Source organism: Charadrius vociferus, unplaced genomic scaffold, assembly GCF_000708025.1.
Source record: "Charadrius vociferus isolate BGI_N301 unplaced genomic scaffold, ASM70802v2 scaffold1044, whole genome shotgun sequence".
Classification (NCBI taxonomy): Eukaryota; Metazoa; Chordata; class Aves; order Charadriiformes; family Charadriidae; genus Charadrius; species Charadrius vociferus.
In genome coordinates, this window is record NW_009648254.1 from 583,424 (window position 1) to 611,261 (window position 27,838).

The 27,838-nt window shown below is 39.8% G+C and overlaps 1 protein-coding gene across 1 annotated transcript in view; it reads right to left on the reverse strand.

Moving 5' to 3' along the window:
* Window positions 1-439: 439 nt before the first annotated feature.
* UNC5D (unc-5 homolog D (C. elegans)) overlaps window positions 440-27,838 on the reverse strand; it is an 81,959-nt gene continuing 54,560 nt past the window's right edge. Inside the window, exons 10-16 of the mRNA XM_009884366.1 lie at window positions 25,483-25,567; window positions 15,738-15,906; window positions 13,786-14,013; window positions 10,165-10,314; window positions 4,948-5,112; window positions 2,899-3,077; window positions 440-644 (exon numbers count right to left, since the gene is read on the reverse strand). Coding sequence (XP_009882668.1) covers window positions 440-644; window positions 2,899-3,077; window positions 4,948-5,112; window positions 10,165-10,314; window positions 13,786-14,013; window positions 15,738-15,906; window positions 25,483-25,567 — 1,181 coding nt within the window. The remainder of the gene's footprint in view (window positions 645-2,898; window positions 3,078-4,947; window positions 5,113-10,164; window positions 10,315-13,785; window positions 14,014-15,737; window positions 15,907-25,482; window positions 25,568-27,838) is intronic.

A 27,838-nucleotide genomic window follows, 5' to 3' on the forward strand; every position in this document is an offset into this window, starting at 1 on the left:
GAGTCAAGGCCCCAAGAAGACAAACCTTTAAACTAGGATTAACCTCTAGTGGCTCTAAATATTTAATACCATATTTGCTGATTTTCACTAGGCATTATATTAGCATTACTGTTCCCTAAATACATTATGTCATAATATTTACCTTTTATGGCTCTGTATCTCACTCCTTCCTGCCCCAGGAATGATAGACATGTAGTTTTGGTTTTGACATTAAAAATGAATTTTAAATGAGAGAGGACAGGGAGAAGCTTGTGTTTTCCTTGTTACTGAGATGAGTTTTAATAGGGCTTCTTCTGCTCCTCCAACTGAAAACTGCATTGTGGAAATGGGTGTCTGTTTCCATACACAGTGTGCAGAAACCCTTATTTCCTCCCTGCCAAAGAGATTCTCTAGTGTAGTAGTCAAAGCTGGCCATCGGTTCTTGAATGGAAATAAGTAACTAAAGTCCATTTTGTCTGCTGTAGTTGAAGTCAGGCTCTTCAATCTCAGTTTCTGTTATGTCTGAGACTTTGGAGTGTGTCCTTCCGATTTCTTCCAGGGCACAGGCTAGGGAGTCGAGGTCGCCATCGTGTTGATGTCGGGCTTCCCAGAGGTCCAGAATGACGGCAGATGGACTGCTTTGTGTAGCAAAATAGGAGAGATTCCTAAAAGAGGGGGAGAAAAAGGTGAAACAAAAAGGATGAGGAACAGCGTACACTGTAGCTACCATGAATGTGAAAGCACCCTCTGTTCTGCCTGGCACATCGAGGTGTTTAATAAGAAACCAAAAAACCTGCAGCAAGACCTCGGTGAGAGGAGGGGAGGGAACCCTCAAGAGGACACACACAGGTGCATTTATTCTTCAAATGCCACTCGCTCAGTTTAGCAGAGGCAGAATGAACGAGGGACTTCTCTGTTCCGAGGTACATAAATGCTGGCCAGCAGTACCATCCTATATAATTTAGAAAACAAGTCAATTCTGGAAAGCGTCATCAGTAAACTTAGCAAGTATTTGTCAGGGAGAGAATTAGGTAACTTAAATTGATGCTTTGATTATGTGACGGTATGACATCTTTTAATTTGTAAATTTATATTTTATTAATATGCAGGTTGTAGGACTTTGCAGGGGTGATATTTGCAAAGAATTTGGTAAAAGAGTGTTGAACACAGTACCCTATAGCTCCTTCTGTTTATGGGCTTTGGACATAATCATCCAAATAAATACATTAACTTCACATTCACAAGCATAAATGTTACATATACCATTTGTATTATGTATAGATACATATCTATAAATACAGGGAGAATCATAGAAACCTGTAGCACAGAAAAGGAAATTTGGACTTGAATGCTAATGTTTGGTTTTTTTAAACCAACTCCAAGATAATTAAATATTTGCTACTGACCATTTTTGGACTGTTGTCTGTCAGTAAAGAACAGGCAGATAGCATTTTTTTCCCAGGCTTCGCTAATTACCTCTCCTCAGTACATCCGTCTCTACTGGTGATGGAAAGTTCCCCCACAGGGAACAGTTTGCGCATGTGTGTGTGCAGTACAATTCCAGCTTGGAAGCGGCTCCGTGTAGCAACAACAGGAATAGTTTCAGTGCATGGAAAGAACAGATCCCTGTCTATAACCTGAGGAGCTCAAGCCAGGCTGTTACTCTTGTTGAGTAATCGCTTGACTTCAACAGCGCGGGATGGCGGTGGTCTGTATTTTGGAATACATGGGGGAAATATTATGATGAGACTAGTGGATTATGCTTTACAACAGATGCGTGGAAATCTATGAAGTCAAGCATTTATGCTCTACCATCTGGTTTTATAACTACATTTTGGGTTGTTTAAACTGCTCAGCAACTTCCTTTTTCTATCTATGAATTTGATTTTATAAAAATAGATATTGCAGAGACCCTACCGGGTGTCTCCAATGCAGAATCAAAAGTTAAAGGCTATCACAAATTTGGTTGTACGCAAGCCAGTGTAATCTCCTTAGTACTCTGTCGCTCAGTTTCCTGAGAAAGAAGAAATCTCCTCCAGCTTCCGCCACACATGGGGAACGGAAACCGGGGAGATGAAAGTGCCTGACAATAGGTAGCAAATGCTGATAAGTAAAGCAGAATTTTTTGACTCTCTCACTGCTGCAAGACTATAAATTGCTTTTTTCTTTGGTCTAGGTGTGGTTTACTGAGATTCCCATGCAAAGCAACAAGTCAACGAAAAGTTATTTTTCTTGATTTAAGTATCCCTCTACCCTCTTGGAAACTTATTTAGGGCATTTGTGACAATCACAAAATATTTCTGTGAGTGAACTGCCTCTACCAATTTAATTTAACCAAGCGGAAAGAGCAAACTAAGTAGTAAATTAGTTTTTACAGCATCTTTCAGTTTGAATAATCATAATATTATTACACATAACTGTAAAGCATGACTTTCTTTTTTAAATATGCCTTTTCCTTAATAAAAAAATCTGCAAAATGTGTAACTCATTTTGGAATACAAAATACATGGATAAAAGCCAAGGCAACAGGCCATGTGATTTTTTTTTTGAGAGAACATGCAACCTCCGAAGTCCTTTAAACCACTGCTTTCATAGTACACAACAGTGCCCAAATCCTTCTACAGCCTCATACTTAACCACAACCCCACTCTGGCGGGTGTACAAAGAAAAGGTCCAGCCCAGAACAAAGCAACTGACCTCAGAAGCAAAGATGAGGTAGGACAGGGCACAGGGGTTGAGTCAGGGAAAAGCAGCTAGTTGTATATGCAAAAATGTTTGAACTACAGCTTATCCTTGAGAGTATGTTAATTACTATGCACACACCTTTAATACCGCAAACAAACAAAGAACCCCATAACAGCAGCAAATTATTCCCCTTGCATATGTAAATGTTCACCTTTCAAAATTGCCTTCCATTACCTGTTAATGCTGTTTTTTTGTGCTAACATCTGCCAGTCTTTGCCTTTGGCGTTGGGTGTGTCAAATGTTGCACAGATCCGTTGTCTAATAGAGTAGGGGATCTTGAATGCTTTTGGACCCATCTGTGCAGGGAAGTTGCCGTCATCATGTGCAAAGAAAGTGATGGTTTCTCTTTCGTTCTGCAGAGAATATAAAAGCAAAGCAGTTAGTGAGGGCAGCAGGCTTTCTGTCGGCCTGGAGGTGGCTCTCTTTAGCATCGTACCAGGTAACACCAGGAGTCCCATCACACGCTCCTGTTTAGAGATGGGGAACCGAGGAAAACGGATTTCTGCACAGCCTCTTCAGAATGAGAACAAGTGGGAGTGCGGGCGGGTCTGTGCTCGTTTTGCTCCTTGTGCAGGGACCTCCCTGCAGTGTCTCCGCACCCCTGCAGGCGTATCAGCTCTGCCCTCGGAGGAAGAATCAAACCCGGGCCTGAGATTCCAGGTATACTTTGTAGAATTGACAACAGAAAATTAAATAGCTAAGAGGTATTTTTCTGATTTCTGAAGGAATTTCTAGAACATCACAAGCACCTATATATAAAAACATTTAAAATAGTGTCACTTCACTTCTGCAAGTTTCCACTTTTTGTTTATTTGTGTGTTACAGATGAAGTCCAATAGAGCACTGATTGGTAGATGAAATGCCACAAAAGCATATGGATTTCTAAATCTTTAATTGCTGTGGCCTAAAATATAGACGCGTATCTCTCTCACTCGTGATTTTTTCTTTTAAGAACACCTAAATCTGTAAGTACCTCAGCTCTTCCATATGAAAAATCTCTTTGGGATCCAGGTCCTTTTGTGCATCTGGCCCATTCTTTTCCCATGAAATTATACCAGTCTTGTGTAACAGCGTCATATTTCCATGCATTATCCGTTCAGTGCAGTGCAGCATAAATATTAAATAACAATGATGCTATAGTCTCCTCATATAACATTTATGACACATCCCAAAAGTCATCCATGCAAGGTAATAGCAGTGCTGTAGATATATCGCATGGTCTGACTGTTTAAATTAAATATGCAGAACAATAGTAGATTTTCATACCCTGCACAAGTGAGATAAGCTACTGCTACCTGGTTAGTTCAGGGAATTGTAAAGCAATGAGCAATTCAAGTATTCAGTTGTTATTTATATATTTATTTTACAGTCAAATTATGCTCATTCTTCAATCGCTTTTTGAGATAGGCCAAGAAAGCCTTCCATACTAGCAAACCCATTTGAAGACAGAATTGTAACATGCTCTGGGCAGTTGTGGACAGGTAGGTTCCTTGGGGAAAAAAAAAAAAAAAAGAGAGAGAGAGAGAGAAGAAAAAAAAAGGCAGCAACAACATTGCATTAAGATATATAGAGAATGACAGAAGCTTTTTATGAAATAACAGTAAAGAACTGGAAAAATGCTTGTACATATTCTGAGGATGTTTTCATACAGAATGATGTTTGTGGTTTTCTTATTTAGTTGCTGCATTCTCTGCACAGTGTATTTAGCAATGGGCATGTATCTTTAAATCCAGAAGTATTTATCTGGATTAACCCACAAAGATGCTCCATAATCTTAAAGAAGCAGCTGAAGATTTCATTGCTGTAGGACACATCACCAGCTCGCTTGACTACGTTTGATTTCTTTCCCTGTGAGCAAAGCTACAGTCCTTGCAAGACATTCTGTGTTTACAAAGATGCTCTAATAAGTGAATAGTCAGTGGCCTAACAGCATACAGGCAATCTGTCTATTTTCAATTCCCAGTGCTCTGCAAACTATTCATAAACTTTTTGCAAGAAAACCATTACCACTAACTCAAATATAGATTATTTTGTGTTCTAGAATCTCTGTACTTTGATTTCTGCTAGAAATGGTATCTGTAAGGCTTTATATACTTGTTACAGTTTTGAACAGGGCATAAGAAACTACAGAGAGATAAGAAAGGACAAAAGTGGGGAGGGATCATGTCTCGCACTACACAGCAACTTAAATTAACGAAACAAAAAGGAGAGAGAACACTTCACCTCTAGGATGGATGTCTGGATCTGTAGGACTTGCTCATGACCCTTGACTTGTCGGACGCAGATCTTGCAGGAGAGCTGGGTCGTTGCCGGAGTGTAGCGCTCCAGCGAAAAGGCACAGTGCAGAGGCTTCGGGCTGCTGCACCACACGCGAGAGAACGGAACTTCCTGTGAGAGAAACGTGTCCCACAAGAACGGGGAAGCAGGCGTGAGAAAGAGAGAGAGAAGTTGTGACAATTGCAAAAGAGGAAAAAAAATCCATTCTTTTTCTCTGCAATTGCTTTTTTACTAACATCCCTGCAAACTCAAAGTAGGACAAAACTAATAAATGGTGGTTCAATTATTAAATACTACGATGTTATATTCACTGCAAGCTTAGATTTCATTTAGTGACACAAATAATGAGAGACTCTTATCTTAAATGAAACTTAAGAAGATGCACTTCACTTACTCCTCCTAAGCGGGGATCAGAACTGTGACCTGTGTCTCCTTGCCAGCACCTTGTACTACAGAATCCAACAAAAGGAACTTCCCATCAAGAACTGTACTTCCTCTGTAAGTCAGTGCAGCACAGAGCATGACAGCATATTTTCTCTATTTATGTTCCATCCAAATTTAAGAACACCCACCTGCCTGGGTAGTCACGTGCAGCACTGCACAGCACTGGTCAGTCTCAGTTTTACTTCTGAGTTTCATCCTGTTATGTTCTGTGACTACTTTCAGTGACTCCGCTACTTCAGCCGGGGACAGTTTATGGGATGAGTGCCCTCATCAAATGCTATATAGACAACTGCAGCAATTAATCATCAGAGATTTCTGGCATCTCTGGTTGCTTTGAGTTCCTAAAAACGTATGGAAATAGACAGGAGAAGTACATAGGGGGCAGCTAACTTCTGCTTTATGATTATTTTGAAATACTGATGTTCTCTACTGGTCTCCTCTCTTCACGCTTTCAGAACACGTTTTTGGCTTTTTTTTTATTTCCAAACTAACATCAGCTATAAACCCACTGTGGTGTTCTACGTTGTAGCCGTGAAGGCATGTAAATAATAAAAACAATCAAACTGAACACGTTCTCTATTCATTTCAAAGTATTGGAAAATACTGTAGAATTGGCAACCTGGAGAATAATGTAAAAGGGAAAAAAAGACTGCTATATTAATATTTCGTTCTGTTATATCTTAGCATTCATCCACATGATTACGGGACAGCATTAAACAGCTTCAATGAGCAGTTATTCTGATGCAAGGAAACTAGTTTAAAGATTTTTACATTAGTTTTTCTAGAGGAGGATTATGAATTGTCAGATTGCTCTGTCCCTTCGTCACGCACTGTTTTTAAATTTTAGCATTTATTTGAATGGCATGTGAAGCTGATCCTCCAATGAAAATACAATAATTACTATATGGAAATTTAATCTTGGCATGCATTCTGCTTGCGTTTTTCAGAGCTTTATAAAGGGTCAATAAATGACACAGACAAGGACATAAAATAAGCTGCCTATAGGCAGCTAATTCCTCCAGTATTTAATACTGATAGTTGTAACTGAGTGACCTACCAAGTAGTCACTTGTCATAATTAGTTGTTTAAATCAAGTAAACCATGCACTTATCTCTTACGATCAGTTTATATAGGGAAGCTCATCTAAGACTTTACAGCTCAGAAAACATGCATTTCTTCATTCTTACTTTCTATAAGCAATTTTTATTGGATTTATATTGCGATCTTTTCTATGTCCCTGAAGAAATCAGCTAGGCACTGGTAATCCGAGAATATACAGCTTCAAAGATCAGCCTCACCCTGTACTTTAAAGTACAGTCAAGACTAAACTAAGGAGAGTGTCACTGTACTCAGCTGATATGCAGTTTTAGTGTCTCAGGCTATCTGTAATGATGCACTAAGTGATAATGATAAGCTCTGCGTTTAGATCCTGAGTTGGTAGCTGCGGTAAAGAAAACATTAGCCAAATATTAGAAACGGAGCAACTGTAATTAGATTTTTCCAGAGTAATCATCTCTGCTTTCATTCAGAGTGGAAGAATCACTCAGCTGAAAAGAATTATATGAAACATAATACGGGGGGGGCAAAGCATGCTGGAACGATGAGTGTTTAAAGTATTCCAGAAATGCTTTCAGTTTTATTCTCCCTTTGTAATTAAGTTCCTAGCAGACAGAGGGAATGTAAATCATCTCATAGCCAGAGACAGACTGGATCCTCCAAGAGACACAAAACGACAGCTGCTTTTAACCCCCAAAGGTGCCTGTCGGGCTTCTTAACATGCTCGTCGCAGCCTCCTCCTGCTCTAACACCCATCCAGTTTTAAGGGTTCCCCCTAGTTACTTGTGACCACAGTGGGAAGGATGCCAAGCACTCAGCATCTGCTCCTGCAGCATGGCCAGGACAAACAAACGCACTTAGCGTAGTCTGGAGAAATTCTGACTACCACCTGCCATTAACTGCTTTTATGCCACAGTTTTACATGATGATTTATTCATCTGTTCAAGCCTTGAAGCAGGATCTTTACTTATCTGAGAAATCATTAACACAGATCTTTCTTCATCGTACTGTCTGATAATGCTTTCATTTGCTGGACCAAATAGACAATTGTGGCATAGGCTCTTTCCGGTTGTTCTCGACAACCGAACAGCCAGCTTCTTTTTAAAGTGAGGTATGTAGGAGAGAAAACAAGTAAACCGTGGGAGAAAGTCCACATGAAGAAATAGATTCTTTTATATATAAAGAGGCTGGAACCCAATCAGAGCTGTCAGCAGAGCTGGGACATTTCACAAAACGTTGCACAGAGAGGGAAACACAAAGCCCGTGTACATCGTGCTGCAGTTTCTGTTAGAAACAATTATTATATATCTCAGCTGTCCAAGTCATCCAAACTATACTCAATTACAAAATGTAAATATTTATTTGGCTTCAGTATCAGCACTGTGTCAGACCATTCTGTGAGCAGAGGTTTTGCACGTGTGTCTCTGGAACCCTGCGTGGCTGCTGAGAGGATGGGTACTGTGTCTGCTACGCTCAAAACCTTCCGCGGCTCTGCCATTCTCTGCTTACAGTGAGCACAGCACTTCAGCGTTCTTCTGTGGGTTATGGCTCCCTCCTCTGACTTTTTCTTTTTTGTTTTTATTTTGCAGCAATAAATTTAATAGCTACTTTGGGCTGTGCCACTTGCATTAGATTCAGCAAAGTGCGGTCCTTGCAGTGCACGAAGATTAATATAGAGAAATTTGCATTGGCTATCATGTCTTGTTTTAACGACACCCTGCAGTTCAGCTTTGACTGGAAACTCCAGACTGTTATTTGCCAACAGAGAACAAAAATACCTGAGTTTAATACACCACAAGCAATATATTTATTCATAGAAGTTGTACACAGCATTAAGAAAAGTGCTGAACCACACACAAAATATTTTGAGGCCTCTGAGACACACTCAGAACTCTGCGTGCACCAGGGACTCGCAACCAGCAAAGGAGGCAATGCCCCAAAGAAAGAACAACTTAGCAGAAATTATCAGGCAGAAATAATCCTCCCTGAATTCTGAACCACACAGAAACATGAAGGTTAGAGTAGCAAACCCTCTTACTCTGGTTGTCAGCAATCTGTTGTTCACAGAGAGCACAGTCAGTTTTGTTCTGTGCAGGCCGTTTTTCCAGTTTATCATACCACAGTGTTAATTGGGTTCTCAGGGTCTGTTCCTCCCGATGTAGTTGCAGTGCGTTTCTGCAACAGGCTTAAACAGCACAAACAGTAACGTCTTCTGTGTCCAAGGTGTAGGGGAGTGAGTGCGTTCATCTCAGACAGTTTTATATTCTCTTGCTGGAGCTATTTGCAGAAGTTGCTTTGCTGCAAGAAAAGTCTAGGGGATGTTTCACCAAGGCAACGTGGTGGTTTTGAAGCAGTCACCATGGCAAGACACGTTCAATTAAAACTTTCCTGATTTTTTTTTCCTCTTGTATGCTGGGCATTTAACGAATACACGTTCTGCATGATGGGCCTGTGGAAGGTGTTTTGTCTGCCTTCTAAAGCAGTCAGAAGTGATCGACATCAGATAATGCTACATATATTTAGTTCAGATCTATCAAATGGTTATTAGAAAGCAGTTTTCAGAAAACAGGACTCTTTCTAAATGGCGCTTTGAGGTTGAATTTTAGACTATCGTGCAGATTTATTCTCCAGGATTTGACAAGGGATCAAGAGACAGATAATTAATCAAAGTACGGAGCTGTGATTATAATACGGTGGGAGGTAAAACCCTATTTGTTGTATTAAGAGAAAACTTCCATGATTTTTTTTTTTTTTAAACTTCTCAGGAAGATACTAGTTTTGATAGGTATTTGACAGAGCAGTGTGGCATCCTATACTGATCGGGTGGTCTTTTAAAATGCAATTCAGTGAGTAGAATAAACAAAACACATAAAAGCAAGCAGTTACTCATACAAAGCTGAAAATGATGCGGTTTCTTTCATTTCTTAAGTTGTAGCATAAATTATCCTTACATTCTTATGGTAGAAGTTTTTATCTAGATATGGATCAGGGTTTATAAGTTTCAGAGCACATTGCACTCATGTTTTGGAGAATATGTCAATACGTTTAAAACAATTTTTTTGCCAGAATACGAAATGATAGGTGACTGTCTCTCTGCATGCTTCTGGGAAAAGGCAGATTATACAGTCTAATTAAGTTCTGTATTTTAGAAGACCGGCCTACTCTATGTGCCAGCACATCGCTTGTAATTTCCAGTAACCAATATACTTAGAAATTCTTCTTTTCTTTTGATTTTTACTTTCCTGTCTTCAACAGCCTCTTTAATTAATGTAGTACAGAAAAAATAATTTGCTCTTCCTCAGTTCTGCTTCTTAGTATATACGTGCTGTAATTTGAACTCGTGATATTTAAATGCTTACATTTCAATGCCATTTCAGCCATATATTCATAGTTATATCAAATTGGAATCACAAAGATATAAAAAACATCTTAATGAGTCATAAAGTACATGCTTACATTTTCGTAAAATTATAACTTTGAAGCATTGTTATGTATGAAATCTGTATTTGTCAAAATCATTGCATTTTTGTTGCAAACTCAAGAGATGAAACACACACCTTTCAAAAATAAAAGGGATCATTGTCTTATTTGGGTTATGCCTATACCAGTGAAAAGTCTTACTTCCTCCAAATTCTAATGTAAACAGCTAAAATTGACAAGTACCTGACATGCAGTAAATGGTTTAATTCTCCAAAGGAAAGGAGGGATATCGAGGACAGATATCTGAAGACTGAAGGTATTCCCTTGGAAATGCAAAAGTTTTGGTTCCTCCAGTAATTGTCCTCCTTGGAGTCTTTCATCCGAAACCACTTCCTGCAATGGCAGAGGAGGAAAGAATTTTTTCAGTATTAGGAACAAATGAAAATTCATCTTTAGGGACGGTGCCTAGTTCAGCTACAGCCCCATCAGGGTACAGGAGTGGAGTACCCCTCTCATGGGCACTGGTGTTTATACTTCACCATTGGAGTTAAAAGGACAGTTAGGCATTGTCAGCTCTGTTTTCATGAACATAACGATGGTACTCGTGACACTGAATTTTCTGTTGGCTACCTCGGTAGCAATACCCACCCAACTTCAGATTCGGAGCAGGAAACTTTAAGCGTATTGCAACAAAGTCGTGGCTGTCTTCACCTTTTGGGATTTCGAGTGGAAGCCAGCCAGTTTCAGTTTCACTGAAAGTTACTCATGTTTGATTGCTACTATTTTATTGTATCCCACAGGATCACTGTTACAACGGCGAAGTCTACCAGCAGGTCATTACCCAGAGCGCTCTCCAACATCGGCATGAAGAGGGAAGAGAGACCGTGTCAGCCCATTTCCAGGTAAAGCAATTTCCCTCCAAAGAGGAAAATGGAAACTGGTTAAACTGTGACATGACTGTAACTTAGTCGTTCTTCTCTTTCTTCTGAAATAACACAACTATCTTTGCTGTTTTAATTAAGCTTCTGAATAAAAAAAACTCTTACAGGTTGTGTCTAATATTCCTTAAACACTTTAGATACAAAGCTGAGCGAGATATTTACTGAACGGACTAAAAGGCAGGCAGAGCACAGAAGGCACACTCGGTGAGTAGTCTGCTCAGTTACAGATTAAGCGGACAGTAGTTTTGGTGAGAAGGCGCTCTCAGGACTTAGAGAGCACAGAGCGAAACACACCGAGTGTACACATTAGACAAAATGCTCCAGTTTCACTTCTCCTCTCTTGGACTTTTCCAGAAATACTGGACAAGATCCTGAGCAATCTTGGAAGATGACTTTGAGCAGGAATTTGCACTACAGCCCTCTAAAGGTCTGTTCCTACCTAAATTTTTATATAATTCTGTGAATTTAAAGCATAACAGTAAAAAAAATAACCCCTGCCTGTACTTATGCTATGTTTATTCCTCTACTGTTACAGTAAAAATACTAGTGAGAAAGGAAAGATTGCAGAAGTCTTTAAAAATCAGCTAGCAAGCAGTCTTTCAAAATCACCTATCTTTAGTCACATAGATGATATAAAACCTGTGTACTGGAAGAGGTTTAGTACTTGTCAGGAGCGAAGTTATTGTTAGAAGAGCTACTGGAATAATTGTGACCTTCTGAAAGTATAAAGACCGCTAGAGCTTTCTGAAACTATAATAATGCATTTCTATTATAAACCAATTTACAGGCAATTCAGTTTTGTTTTAACTCCTGATGGCTGGGTTTATGTGAAAGAACAAATAAGAAAGGAGAATTTAAGTTTTTATTTTAGACTACAATGAGAGTAGCTTATTTCATAACTATTTTCAAAATTCCCTGAATGTGTTGGAATTTGTTTTTTAAATGTACCGTAGTTGTATAAATACTGCTCTACCTTTAATAATGCACATGGCCCTAAATTCTACAAGCATCAGCAGGACTATGTCAAAACATAAAACAGAAAGGACTTGGTTCTCTGCTGTTTTGAGAGCCAAGGGTTTCCCAACACAGTAGGAATTGCATAAAGGACAGAATCATCTGTTAGAAAAGTCAGGTACGTTTTCACACAAGCACAACGTGAAAAGTCAAAGAACTCTGTATTTCATCCAGGACTGCACTATAAAGTATCAAACAAAACTTGGTAAGCACAACTCCAGTACTTTATCCAAAAAAATATGTATTTTCAATGTTCACCACTTAATATTTACACTGGCATGAAACTGATACAGAATGCTTTTAAGGGAAGTATAATTTCATAAATATACAGTTGTCTCATTATGTACAAATACCCTGTTCTGATTTCTGTGAATATGGCAAACTGGTAATTATTCTTCTAACAATTTTCTACAGAAAAGCAACAAATAACTTTGAAATCTTATTTATTTTAATGCGCATTAAAAAAAAATAAGCCAGTCTCCTTCATTGTTTTGCTGAATGTCACCATAATTTGAGAAACAAGATGGTACAGTCAAATCAGGCTGCTACGGGTGAGGGCTTTTGTGTTTGTTTTTTTTTAATTTAATATGCTGGAGGTAAAATTCAGCATGAATGAATGGTTGAAAGAGACTGCACCATGCTGTATGAAGCAGTAGGAAAAAAATAAATGGTTGCTCTGAACAGGATTAATCTCATTTCCCTCATGTGGGCCTCTTTCATAGTTGTGTTGCACAATTCTGTCGGATTTTTTTTCCTCTGTATTTAAAGGTTCCAAAGATTTTTGTATATTTTTCATATACCTGCTGCACAATACCGAACGCATACAGGCAGAGCATAACTGATTGAGAGTCGCTAAAGGCATCAGACAACACAGGTTTATATTAACGGAACGTGTGACTCACACCTACCTGTGTACGTTCACAAATGCCTCAGAAGGAATTTGGGCCTCTGCATTTCAGGCAGACTCGTCCAGGAGAATACCGGTAGCCCACAACTTGTGTAAGTGTTAAAAAGGGTATAATTACAAAGCTATTGTAAGTCTTTAACAACCCTTTCAGGAGCTTTGCTTTTATTAGAAGCAGGTAGAGATTAGTGTGTGCTTCATAAAGATTCATGTTTCTATTCTGTACGATGGGAAAATGAATCAAAAATTCATCTGTCACAACTGTCTTCATTTCAGTTCCCAAAAGAAAACCATTTTGTTAAAGCTTCTGAGTTTACTAAGTCTGCAAAAGCCGTGAATTTCATTGTTTTGTCTCGGAATACCATGTAGAAAAATCATCCTCATTTGAATCACCACTTGGGGATTGTTTTCTTTTTTTTCTTTCTTTTTTTTTTTTAAGGGGAAATTCACGATTATGATTATTTTTTTTTAAAAAAAATGATGGTGAGGCAATCTCCTTCTTGCTCAAATTGTAAACAGGAGAGGAAATCCTGTACCGACTAATGACAGCGTAAGGGTAATGAGCGTGATAAATAGTATCCATCAAATGCTAATGACTTGCATTTCCTGCTTGCAGTGGAGCAGCACTGGGCTCCGGGTGCGGGCCAGCTCCGCCTGTGCCACGCAGTGGCCAGAGCACCCAGCCCACCCCGACGCCCTGGCGTGTCAGCTGTAGCTTTGTGCTGCGTTAACCACGGCTACGGGATTTTTGGTTCGTCTAGAATATGGGCAGACACTTTGGCTGTCCTAAAGCTCTCGCAGTGTAAACCCACAAGTGAAACAACAGCACAGAGAAATCAAGGGGCTTATTCTAAGTCATGCAGCAGTGGCAAAAAAATACAGTATTCTCATTTGTTTGAGTTCTGGACTATTGCTGTTGCCCACGGACTATCCCCAGGCATAAAGGAATGTTAGTATTCTATAGAAAAATAGCTAAAACCAAATTAATGAAGTGAAACCATTTACCTGAAACGCGCAAGGTGTGTTATCCATACAATATACTCTCAGATTGTAATCCAGAGAATTGCAAGACAGGCAGCCAAAAACCGCTACTTTCAGCTGTCGAACGGCACAGTCAGAGATCGGTTCTCCAATAAGAGCATAAGTTCCAAAGCTGTTTAAGAGAATGTGACAGGCATAAGGATCCAACAGGCAGTAGCAAGAAGTAGTTTCCTCTTCCACAGACATCACTTCCTGCAAAATGAAATTCAGGTTTAAAAAAAAAATAAAAGCATAAAATCAATAGGCCTTGACAATAGGAGTTATGACATTATTTATTATTATTCAACTGGAATGTAGAGTATTTCTGAGAGCCAGTTTGCACACTCCTTACTCATGTTGACCTCAGGGATGGGGAGCAGGTAGACTACCTATATGAGTAAATAAATACTCCCAATTCAGCCCTGAGTCAGCAATAGGATTTATGGCACTATATTGTGCAGAATTCAGTGTGTACAGCATATAATAATAATGATGATGCGTAAGCAATTTTTGCATCTTTTTTCAAGTGCTCTTGACTTTCTAGCTATTTTTTTCCCCAATGTCAAGTTAAGAAATTACCTTGAAGATTAAAGTCAATAAGCAAACCTTGAACAATAGTTGGTATTTGACTTCCTTTCAGAGCATCCATTACAATTATGTTTACCTTCATCAAAAAAACTACCTAGCCCACTCTTTTGCCTTTCATGCTTAGTTCTGCATTACAGCATCATTAGATGAGGTGTTTGAGCAGTCTACAGTCTGGTGTTACGCTCCTCAGTAATTCCAGGGTGTTTGGAACCAGCACTGATGGAGCTGAGTGAGTGTTGAGTGCCTCTGCAGTAGGAGAACTAAGCTGAACTTGAACGAGTTTAGATGAGAGCAACAAACACCACAGTGGTTTAGAGGAGGAAAAGCAAAGAGCGAGTTACGGTATCCATGAATGTCATAACTACTGTTTTTTTCCCCTCACAATGCAACGAACCAAATAGTTCAGGAGCAGCAGGGCAAGAAAATCTGATTGATTATGGCTTTGTGTCTAGTTTCCAGGTTCTGTGGTTCTAATAACTTGTACAGTGAACACTTTATAGTTGGGAAATTCAGCACCTTTCCATCCTGTGTGGGTTCCTGTAATGTTGAGTAACAGTTCGGTTCATGCTTTAGCCATCCCTTCAGGAGTACTCTTAGTAGGCTGTCTCCACAAATGACACAGAAAGTTTAATAAGTTTGAGACTGCTGCCTACCAAGCAGTTTCAGTCAAAGATGGCCATGGGTTTAAAAAAAATGCAGGTGGACAGACACAAATGATTAAATGCCCATGTCATGAATACGCAAAGCTTAATTCCCCCAGTAGATGAGGACTACAAAATACACTTTCAACTAAAAAAGCAAAATATTTCATTTACTGTACACTGATCCTTCAGAGGTTACGAGCACAGGGTGATCAGTGAATGCCCATGAAAATGACATGTGCAAAGAGACTTCTTGATTTAAAAATCAAGATCCTTCTAGGTTAAAAAAAAATATTAAATTTGAAGTGTATATTTTTAACCAGTTCCATAACTTTCTTTATGTCTTGATAAATTCTTGCGTGGATATAATGATCTGTTCTGACATGAGTCCCTTTGGGAGCCATGCTCTATCAAAACAGTGTTTTCAACAATAAATGGCTACTGGCTCCATTATTAAGTAGGAGATCTGAGAAAATGAATACTTCTGGATGTCACATGGGCTAGATCAGAACGTTGACCCTTTTTTGCACATCATAGTAAAATAGTTGAAAATAGTTTAGCTGCTTCTTAACAAAAAGCAGAATCTTTTTTAAATTGACCCTTTAAGATGACTCCTTCTATCACTTACATAATCTTTGACCTGCGCCTACATGAATAAGAGTAAACTGTTTTCCATCCTTGTAAGTGGGAGCGGAAGTCTGAACTTACCTCCCATTTCCCTTGCTGTGTCCTTTTTTTTAAGTGGATATTCCAGTGCTCCGAATTTACTTCTGCGCAGTGTGGTATGGTCAAGGCAAATGGAGTGCTGACAGACAAATCTGAGGGCCCACAAGTTACTTCTGGTCCTAGAAGAACATCTGTGCCTTCTGGCTGTAGGCTTGGGGGGGAAGACAATAAGGTGTGTCAGGTTCTTTTTAGTAAGGAGTGAGAATTTACTTTAACTACAAATTTTAAAATATATTTTCATTAGAATACGAGTACCTCACTCATCTGTTACAGAAAAGGATAAGCAAGGCAATTACTGTGCTAATTTTCATGTAGAAGCAGTAGCTGGAGATGAAACAAAACTATTAGGCCACATCTACTCAAATTGTTGGCTGGTCAGCTTAGGATTCTGGTCTTTAAAATGCATTTCAATTTCCTTAAACCACACACAACACTAAAATTACTCTATGCGAGTAAGCCCTGCTTTATGCACCAGCTGGTAGTATCACCATCTAATTCTGCCTTCAAAGACTGTCATCAACAATATTTTCACAGAAGTGAAGATAAAACAAATTATGGTTTAAAAACACAGCCTCATAAATTTTTCCAGATTGAGTGTGATCTCCCTGGTTTGAAAACACATTTGTATTCTGCAGAATGAACAAGCTCAGTAACTTATAGCAGACATCAGGGACGGGACTTCTTTGCTTAAACTGAGAAGGCTGCAAAGTGGGTATGCGCGTCTGTCCCATCAGCGCAGCTCGGGTCCAGAGATTCACCTAAGCTGAATGTAATCGCCTATGTTTGGTTAGATTAACTGCTTGCCAAGTTATAAAGATGAAGTACCTGACAAGAATATTCTCTTTTATTCAAACCTAAATTTAACCCTGTCCCACAAATTTAACCCTTTTCTTACCTCTTACAATAAACATCCGTGCAGAGCCAGCAACAAAGTGGATGAGACACTTCTTAGACATTAAAGGTAACAATCGAGGCATCTTGTCCTGTTGGGGATTTTTTTGGGGGGTGGGGGGTAGATTTGGGGATTTTTTCTTTTTACACTGTAATCCTTCCTCTGTGTTTTATGATCCCAATTTTTGGCTTCTAAATTACTCAACATGTAGTTCCCTCTTAAAATTAAAGTAAATGATGTTTCCAAGATAAAAATAAGGGGAAGAACCTCAACCAAGACATAAACGAGATGATGTAATAACAAAACAAAGAGATAAATTAGGAGAAAATCCTCGCTTTAAAAATAGGATATACTTCCACTGCTGCGTCACAAGCTGACAACAACATTTCCCGTACAGCTTTGCAATAGCGGCATGGCAACAACCAAACCATCCCACACTGCCTGTGCTGAGCCCAACACTTCATGGCTATGCTGTTACATTTTAAGTTACCCAAACTGCCTTGGATAATAGATTTAAGCGAATGTAGCTCTCACGTAGGCACACTTCTCTGTAGCCCTGCACGTAAATCAATCAGATTCCAATCCTGCAAATTGACTTTGCACATCCATCTACCATCACCTGGGGGAGCATTCCAGTAGGTGCTCTGAAAATGCAGTTAAAAACACCATTCTTGCTAAAGACTTGAAAAAGCTCCAGTAACTTCAGTCACAGCCCTTACTAAAGACTACATGTACAAGTACTTGTGAGATGAAAACTGGAGTGAAAAAAAAAAAAAAAAAGACACAACACGCTAACAAAAAAGGCCAATTCTGCCTTTTCTTTTTCAAGTGTCATAGTAATAAATGCTCCCTAAGCCTCTGTGCTGCTAAGCGTTTGTAGGAGTATTAGGCTAAAAAAGCTCAAAGCACAAAGAGCCTCTACCGCAGGTGCCCCGTTCCTCCGGGCCTGCCAGGGCGCGCGGGGGCAGGGGCCGTGCTGCGCAGAGCGTCTCAGACACGGCAGTAGTCTCGCCACGTTTAGAGACACAGGAGACGATTGCGTGTTTTGTTGAACTGATATCAGAATGACTATTCTAAGCAAACAGTTCAAGCAAAAAACTACTTACTTCTGCTTATGCCTATGAATTATAAACAATATTTCACAACTCTTTCATTGCTAGGAAAACGCTGGTTTTGCACAAAGTATCATCACTTAACAGCAACCACTGTTACGCTTCACAAATGGTTATTTTATGTCCTTAAAAATAAAACCTTCCAGCAGTTACCCCCAAACACCTCTCTTTCTAGCTAATTTAAGAAATCATCCAATTACGTACAAATACAAAGGAAAATGTCTCGGAATTATTAGAAACCCCCAAGCCAACTTTTATAAATATTTATTTTTCAGTAAGTTATTCAGTTCATATGATTCCTCTCTGCTGTACCTCAGCAACAGCGGGTGCAGTTCTACTGCCTTATCTCTGTTTTGATGCAGCTGCAGGAAGGGGCTCACAAAAGCGTATTTCCAGAGAGCGAGTCAAACCTTAGTTATTTAACTTGGTTGGTGCGTTTCTATCCTATCTCTCTCCCGACACACACGTCCTTTGCCAAGTGGCTGCTGCTGACAAATGCATCGAATACCGGGAGGATGGGGAGGTGGAATTTTGCTAAAGTTGCCTCCAGCACAAAGCCTGACAATTCATCTTCAATAATGGGAACAAAACATGGGTTATTTTGTTAAGCCAACACCTTTAGGAGATGCGAATCCAGACTTTTAGTTATGCTACTGGTGATGATTCCCATCAGAAATAGCTCAAATTTTGCAAGCATCAAGAATGAAACAAAACACAAACACACAAGACAGAAAAAGAAATAACGTCAATAGTGGTAGGAGAGTCCTGGTGGCAGCCCAGCAAAGTTGATGCAGGAGACGACTGGGAAACTATGACTGTAGTCTACCACGTGCCCTCCCACCCACCACATTAAAATAAAAAAAACTAAAAAAAACCCATAAAGCCTGAGTCACTGAAATGGTGTAGGCTCTGGTCACAGCCACCAGCAGATCTCCAGCGTCACGCTGTGTAACCGCCGCCTGCGTCCGCCACGGAGGGAGTCGTAACAGGGACGTGTGGGACTGACCACAGCCAAACTAGTCTGAAAGGAGCTATTTAATTGCTGCTGGAGAATCAGTCCCCTTGTAGAACATATTGGACAAACATATGGGAATTCTGGGAATTATTTAATGCCAAATGAACTGAAATCAGTTAATTAGATGAACTCTAATACTTGTTGCAAGTAGCAAGAGTCTTCTGTGCAATAACTGACACGGTATTAAGACCCTCACGCAGTTCTGAGCCATTCATGAGGCAAGGCGGGAAAGGGAAACGTTACCGAATGCGAGTGTTTAATATTCCATTGCTGAAAGGTAAAACAAATCAGTAACCAGGTCTGTCCCCGCAAATCCATCAAAATCAAAGGTCTGTAATTTTTCAGTAAAAGAAAGACAAATAGTCAGTATTGCTGAGCAAAAATTTAAAAATGTTTTTTCTAAAAATGCTACACTGGAAACATACATTTGGAATTTCATCCCACAATATTCTGCCCTCTAGCAAGGACTAGTAAAGAGGTGTCTTGCATTTAGAGTTTCATTTTCAGGTTAGAAATTGCAGCTAGAGGCACAGTTGTATGTATTCTCAGCCAGAACGCTGGGAAAAGTTTATGGGGAGGGGGATCTAGTCCTGGAGGAGAGATCTAGTGCCCCCAAAGCCCCGTCCGTGTCAGCCTGGCCTCGAGCAGCAGCAAGTGCTGCTGCAGATGTTCGATGTTCTTCTCACTTTTTGCTGTGCAGAGGCCCTGAGTTGCAGGTGTGGTGGTACCAAGGTGTGCATTCCATCCCAAAGCACTGCTCCGTTAGAATTCCATGTCGGAATATAGTGAAGGGTAGCTGGAGGAGTAAGGAAGCAAAGAGGAAACCATGCTGAGTGTCCATTTCTTTCTGGACGCAATAAATTTCAGAGAAGAATTTAGTGTTTGCCTTTCAATATTTACTCCCGCAGTGGCTTATCATAAGCATCTGCAACAGAGAACCTAACGGCATAACAGGCTCCTAAAAGCCCCGTGCTACCCGGGAAGCGGCTGTCTGGTAAGGAGCACATCTCTGCCTTGAGTCTGGGTTTCCCATTGCAGTTCACTTCTTGGATGGCAAAAATATTTGCTTTCATACTGCTACGGACACTGAAATACTGTTTTTTCCTTCCCCTTTGCACTGACAGCCATACAAATGAACGTGATGGAAAAACAGCAAAATAAATTCATGGTTTAAAAAAATCAATTTAAAAAAGGAACAGCATGATATTTAAATTATATACCCATCAAGCCTGCAGCTCACAGCTGAAATGGATTCTATTGCTGTGGGTTGCTTTTGCAAGATGAGAAAAATTTGCCTTTGGAAAATACAGGTACATTATTTGTCACATTCGTATGCCACATTGCATGTAAATGCATACGTTCATGAAGCTTTGATTTTTCACATTACATAATTACAAAACACGTTTAGGTCTGCACAGGACTGTCTGGTTTCACTCTGTGCGTGCGAACTCCAGCCTGTGAGTACTGTGTACGTGTTGGACACTCAAAGTTAGGTGCGCATCAGAAATACAATCCATTTTTCGTATTGAGCATCCCAGTGTGTTCAATTACCATTGAGCCTTCACATTTCTGCTAAACCCCTACAAAACAAAAAGACAAAGAAAACGGGGAGAGTAGTAACATGAGACCTGGTCTTCTCCATCCTCTCAGTTTTCTTTTCTCCTTCTGTTTTTCCACTCTCAAATCTTCCCACTCTTATTTTGACTGTATGGCTGGAATCTCTGAAAACCATTATTTTACAGTATTTGCATAATAATTGCATCTCAGTTATGCTTTTTTATAATATTTAGAATATAGAGGCATATTCCCAATTTACAAAGTTTGGTCAATCTAAACTCATAAGTAGTTTTTGTATGATACTAACCAACCACGCTAATTACTTGTACTAACTGGGAAAAGAACGCAGGATCCCAAATACTCGCCCATGCCTCCCCCCCCGCCCCCCCCCGACAGTAGGTTCTCTCATTAGATGATTGGATTATCAGCCTTTTCTGACTGGAATATCAAACCTTTCACTGCATTCAAGAATATCTGCTTTTTCATTAGCAATGACTACAACATGTAAAAACCATACACAGAAGCAGATCCCCCCTCCCTTGACTACTTAAATACATGACCAGGTTTCCCCCCTTTGCTTGGAAAGCATCACGTAAGTGGCAAGTTTTGGGGGTAAGATACTGCGCTCTGTGGAAGTTATCTCCTCACGGGGCTCAGCGTACAATAATAATAATTTGCCACTTTTCAGCCTTCCTCTCTTCAGCATCTCCTTTTCTTACCATTTTACATTGGTTTTGTTACCCAGAGCATTATGCTCCCTCTATAAAAAGGAAAGCGCAAAGCTGAAGTGTCACGCTACGTAAGTGCTAGTGCGTGTAGTGGTTTTTTTGCAGCTGTTCTCATCTTATTTGCAGACCCCAGTAAGACCAGCTACTCTGCCACAGCTGGCAAACATTTCTCTGCTTCATAACAATCTAACTGGATTGCAGTATGTATTTTTTGTTTATTTTTCACTTCTAAAACCTCTTCAAGCCTGCACAGAACCACTCACTCGCTGTAATTCCCTGCGGCCTGTAACGAACTTCAGTGACGCATCTTGAGGCGTTCTGGTTCAAGGAACGAACCAGCAGATAGCGATCCCTGTTGCAAGGTAGCTCGGCTTAGTCTTCGTGGCTTAAGTGTGAAGTCAGAATTGCGCGAGGAGGCGAGAGACATCCCACTCGCGCTCGGGCCAGAATCAATAGCTCTGTTGTTTCTCTCACAAACATCAATAACCCATACTTTCTGCCAGCATCAAAGCGTGCGTATGGTGTTTGAAGGTTGAGCTCAGCTGTTCTGCTCTGTAAGTAGTCCTTCAGTGGTTCTTTAGGAAATTCTAGCTGCAAGAGGCATCCTAGAGGATCTGTGCAGTAAAGCCATCCCTAAGACTGTTTGGTTTGGTGTCTTTTTGGAGGGACCACCAGTTCCATCACTGATTTGTTCGGTTACATGAGACACTAAAGAACTTTCAAACCTGAATTTGAGTTCTGTTCAGGATACAATGAGTTCTTCATTCCACAGAAGGAGATTGTATCAATTTACAGAAAAAACCAGCTGATAATCTCATCACAGTATCTGTAATGGACAGACAGGGATTTTTTTTTCCCACTACAAAGTGACAGTGAATTCAGCATAGCTCTATCAGATCCCGTATCATCTCTGTTCCTCATGTCTTTTAATGTATATCTCACACCTCAATATCTAAATGAAGATTAGAAGTGACAGCTAACTCACTAGTCCTAAATAATCGAAATCTGAACAATAGGATCCTTCTTGTCTCACACACATTTAAGGTGCATAAAGTACCTCATTATGGTGAGTTCAAATCTCTGCAAGAACACCACAGGACTTCCCTCTGGTATGCATCTATTGATCTGGGTAACTTTTGTATTAAATTAAATTCCACCGATTACCATATGATATGGAGAAGGTTTCATTCAGAAATTACAACTCAAGCTACTTCATTTTTAATGGTGATACGTCTTCAACTTGTGAAGAAAATCTGTCCTCTTTCTCTAATCCACTATTTTACCTTTCCTCCACATCCAAGGTGCCTGCCCAGATGAACAAACATCAGCGGTTTCAGGATATCTGCATGACAGACCATGTGCTTGTACAGCCGCTCTGCAGTGTGCTTTAGTACTTCCATACACCCGTACAAATGAGGTCCTAATTCGGAGCCTCTGGCATCCTCCCGCCCCCAGATCGCGGACGCCCGCGGGCAGCAGAAGAGAAGGGTCCCTGCAGGTACTGCAGTCTGCACCTGCCAGTAAAGTCTGGATTATTCCACCCAGTTCAGATGGGTGAAAGATACATCAGTCTTCCCTCAACTATGTGAAGAAGATGACAGTATTTTGATGGAAAAAAATAAATGAGTGTTTGCTTTGTCTCACTTCATAGAATTTCACTTTAAAGAAGGAAAAATCTCGCCGTGATAATCTGAGGCTTGGTTTGCTACCTCTGCTTCTGCCCACAGAAAAGGAAAACAGTAGGCAAAATCTGCTGCTTGTTTTTAATTAACCTATTTTAATTCATTTCTGCAGAACCCTTACAGATAAAACAGCTGGGGTTTTTTTTCTTCCTTCCCTTTACATATCTTAATCTTTCACTGAAAATGATCAAAAACCTATGGCAGCAGATGGGGATGGAATAAGAAAGTTTTCACAAAGGAGTTCAGATATCACAGGAGGGAAAAAAATAGATTTCAGTTTAAGTTTTGAAAAATATTTCTAGGCTTTAAAATTTATAGGCAGCTCTGTATCCTTCTGTTCTTAAAGGAAAATTCCAGTAATAATTTGGCTGTAAGTACTGTACATAAATATTTACTGTACATGCAGTTATTTTCTTCTTTCCATGTCTCCTCAGATATGCCCACCAATTTTTCAGTGCTTTTAGCTGAATGTATATTTAAGGTGAGGGAGATAAGAGAAATAACTGCTATAAAGAACTATAACCAACTCTCCTGTCTCCAGTTGTACAAACCTGCCCTTGATTACTCCTTCTAAAACCCGTCCCTCTCACAAGCACTCAAAATAAGGCTTAATCAGTGAACCACTCTTCACTTGGGACCCGTGTCTCCTGAAATTATATTAAATTAATCAGTTAAAGTATACACTACAGATTATTCACTTGGCTGTTTGGAATGTAAATTATGAAAAGGTAGTTGGAAAAAGCTAAGAAAGTTATTTAAGATTCTTTTTTGGCCAAAACATTGTTTGGAGTGCCTCACTGCAACTTGTAAGCCCTGCGCGCGAAGGCAGGGCTACCAAAGCCTGTCAGTGCACTTACTGAGCTACACTTCGCTCGCCTCGTGCCGAATTAGGAGCAGCAGAAAGTCTCAGCATCAAAAATGGAAGAAATGAATTCAAGAGAAGTTTAAATTAGAGCAAGGAAAAAAGATCAGAAAATTTAACTGAAAAGCCTCAGTGGAGCAAAGCCGCAGTACAGAATTAACGAGCCCCGTTAGAGAATCTCCACATAGCAGATCCTCAGCGAGTTTAAACTATTGGTGACCCTTTTCACTGGATGAAGACACAGTCTTGTACTTGCAGAGATGCACACAAGATGCAGCAGCTGACTTCTGACAACTCAGAAAGGGGGACTGTAGAGTGCTTTTCAGTAGCTTATTTCAATTAAATTAAATTTGATTACCCTGTCACTTTTCATGTGACAATCTCAAAAGATTCAGCAGTCCCTTATCCTCCAGAGAAGGGCAGCAGAGAGATCGCTCTGCCCACTGCCGAACCGCAGTTGTTCAGAAGTGTGGAAGAGTAGCACGTGACAGTTTAAGGAGACAGAGTACTTACTGCTTTAGACATTGCCGTCAGGTACCTACATGTTCCTCTAGGTTTAAACGGGGAAAGACTCTGCCTTTAATAATTTTTTTTTTTAAATAATGATTTTTTTAATGATTTTTTTTTCCTTAAAACCATTGTTACATACCTTTAGTGATGTTCTCAGAATGCGAGAAGTTTTGTTTAGTCTTAGAGACCTACCTGCAGCAGCAGAGCTCTATCTAGTATAGAAAAGGGAAGGGGTGCCAAGGTGAACAGTGCTGTAAAAAAGATGGAAATTGCTGTTTCTGCTGCCTGCAATGTGAGTATGTTCCTGAGAGGTCTCATCCAGGCACTAGACTGACTCTACTTAGATTTGAATGAAGGCAATTGAAGTGATTACAGTGGAATTGGTGAAAACACCCACATGTGCAGCTGGCAACAGAATTTAATGCCATGAATCTAACGAAACGTTTTACAAGTTTTGAAAGCATCTAGAAGTGAGCTTGGTTTCTTTTGTAAGAGAGATATTTGCAACATACGTGCTGGACCAACATAAAAAACCCCAATGACCTGCCTTTGCCAAACCATAGTTCTTCTGGTTGTTTCCCTTTTTTTCCTTCTTGCGTTTGAAATAACTATGACAGAGTTGAAACCTGGAGAACCTCAGAGAACTAACTTGTCTATTCATGAAAGACCACCAGTATTTCAAACATCACCCTCCTGTCCCACCAGATGCAATGTTGAAAAAACCCCTAAGGATCAAAGTGCAGTTTAATTTCTGCTGTTCATCAGCTGGTGCTGGCGAATCCAGCTGGGGAACAGATTTTAATAGTGATTCATAAAACAAAATAATTTAAGAAATTATCCTGAGCATTCACTTATTTGCATCATCTAGGCTACCGAACATCTGTCATGAACTAACAATTCAGTGCCTACATGCCATTGGGTCATTCAAGCTGATGACCCAGATAGTGAATTTCAACCTGTTGCCTGAGTATTATGAGAGTCTATAGACCCAAAGGTTCTATAACAAGTAATTAATGAAAACTTCTGTGCTGTTAGTAGACTTGCGTGTCGTAAGTCTGCAAATCAGAAAAGATAAAGTCATGGACTCAGCAGTCATACCTCAGCGCACATCAGTCTCCTTGAGGTATCCCATCCTTTAACGGCATTTACAATAATTCCATGTGGTTTCACAGAACCATTGCACAAAGATCATTTTTGCTGTCATTTATACAGATACAGCGTATGTCACAACGGTGTGGTCACACCAGGGAAGATGGAGTGACTCTTACACATTCCATTCCTTTAGACAGTGTTGACAAGAAATCCATTAAATGAGACAGTCCCACAGATTCTGGATGTGAGTGTGTGTGGTTCTTTACGTACTTCTTACCTGGACTCCTTTTGAGTGATGGCAAGATAGATTTCCCACGAATTCTCTTCTGGAATAGCTCCATGTGGTATCAACAAACTGACTCCTACAAAAGAGCGAAGGCAGAACTTACCTTTGGGAAAGGCACTGGATGTTAAGAACAATGCTCAACTGGCCTCTGATTTACAAGACCCAGAAAGGCCATCTACTAGAGCAGAATAACAGAATAAACTTCTTGCTCCAACAGAGCTCTAAATAGTTCACTTCCCATTGTTTTATATCACTAAGTGACACTGGATTCATAGTCTAGATGTGACTGAAGGCTTCTCTTCACCCTTAGGTACAGGCAGATGCTTTGTCTACTTCACCACTTACACAAAAGGGAATAATTTATGGCAACAAAAGGTACCATCAGCTGTTTCCTTAAGATTTCCAGCAAGAGTGGTTGTAATCCCAGTCATTTTGATGGCCTTGTTACCCTGACAGGCTTTTATCTGATGCGGCAACAGAACAATCTCTTTTGAGTTCCCTATTTAATTGTTCTTTTCTTTCTTTTTTTTTTTTTCTTTTTTTTTTTTTTCCTGTTAAATAATAAATATAGTGAAAAGCTCATGTGCCTGTGGTAACTTTTGAGTTAGCTGTTGCCGGTTTCTGGAAGGCAGCTAGGGCAAGCCAGTTATCAAAGATTTTAATCAGCAGTTGACTCTTTCACTCTTATTTGCCAAAATGTCTCTTAGTGGTACACATTTTGCCATCTGCATAGCTCCATGTTTTACAAGATAGGATCGTGGTTTAAACTCTTCTTGAAACCTCTTTGCCCCTTTCTAACTTTGAAATCCAATCTGAGAATTCTGGGATCACAGGGAGTCTCATCATGGAGAGATGAGCCGACCAAGTTAATCTGATTTGCATGGAAGTCACCATACCTCTTTGCTCACAGACCTAATAACTAGGGAATCCAAGTGATGATTTTTCTTTTACCCCACTAGTACAAATTAGAAGTTAACAGGGATGCTTTGCACCAGGTACCACTCGTATCGATACAGGAAGACTAAATTTTCCTTTGCGTACCTCACACAATGCAGAACCTCAGCTAAGTAGTGACCCGACTGCACTGTAATTTACACTGGGCTAGCACATTTGATCTTACATAAACAGGCAGAAGGAAGTACATAAATTGCAAACGCACCAAATATGTATTTAAATAATGTAATTGATGGGATTATCAGTATATCAAGTAGCAAAACGGTATGAGGGACGTCTCCATTTATGACTTAACTGACTCAGTGCCTCTGCCCTTCAATATTCATCCCTGAACATAAAAACAATCAGTGAGGAAATGAGTATATTCTACGTGTTGTGCACAACTGTACACTAAATATTATATTCCTGAATTATACACTGTTATCAATCTCGATTAAATACAGACCACATTTTTCATGGTAACCTTTAAAGTACCCATTTTATGAAACATGAAGGATAAAGCTCTACAGCACTCAGTTCTACCAGATACTAAGACATAAGCCTGGACACACTAGTCAAATGAAATGAAAGTTGCATTTAAAGGAGGCTTTGATTAAAGATCACCAGAGTTCAAAATATATCTTCACTAGCAATGGTGATATCTGGTGATTTCTGCTACATTCGCCATTTTGAAAAAGAAAGTATCCAACATAAGGAATTTTACTCAGCATGATACAAGCATAATGATGTAGTGCAACATACTGCAGGAGTATGATTTTAACCTCCTTTATTTGATTCTAATTTGGGGCTGTATGTTTTCAGCTAATTCAACTGGCGATTTCTTAAGTCTAAAATTCGTCTCAAAACTCTGAAGTCACAAAACAAACTCTACTTCTTAAACAATGCAAATTGAGCATCTCTGCTGCGATGTTTCAGTGCACGGCCCAATCCTGAAATGCCCGTTGACTTTGAAGTGCCCCACTATGGAAATCTGTCAAGCTATTAAGCTAAAATAAAGAGAAAACCAGAAAGCTGGGAGTAGATGCTAATGAAAGCCGCACTAGAGTTTTCATTGAGAGTGGAAGCTATTCTCCAGAGACGTGTTTGTTATATGCTGCAGACTTTAATAACATAATGAAGTCTGACAATGTTAACGCAGTCAGATGTTGATGCGTGTAGATGCTGCTTTGAATATGACCCTATTATATAAGATGCTGATCCCGTATCGACCTCCTTCCTGGGGAGCCCTTCTTTTGGATCAGGATCCAAGTAAGCAACAGCTTTGATTAATATGACTTTCATGCTGAAGACATCAAGAGAGGCAGTAATTTATAACAGTTCAAATAGGCGTAATGCCTCTTTACCACTCATCTCAAGCTTTGTTCTGATCAGTCATCTCCTGTGTGGGCAACAT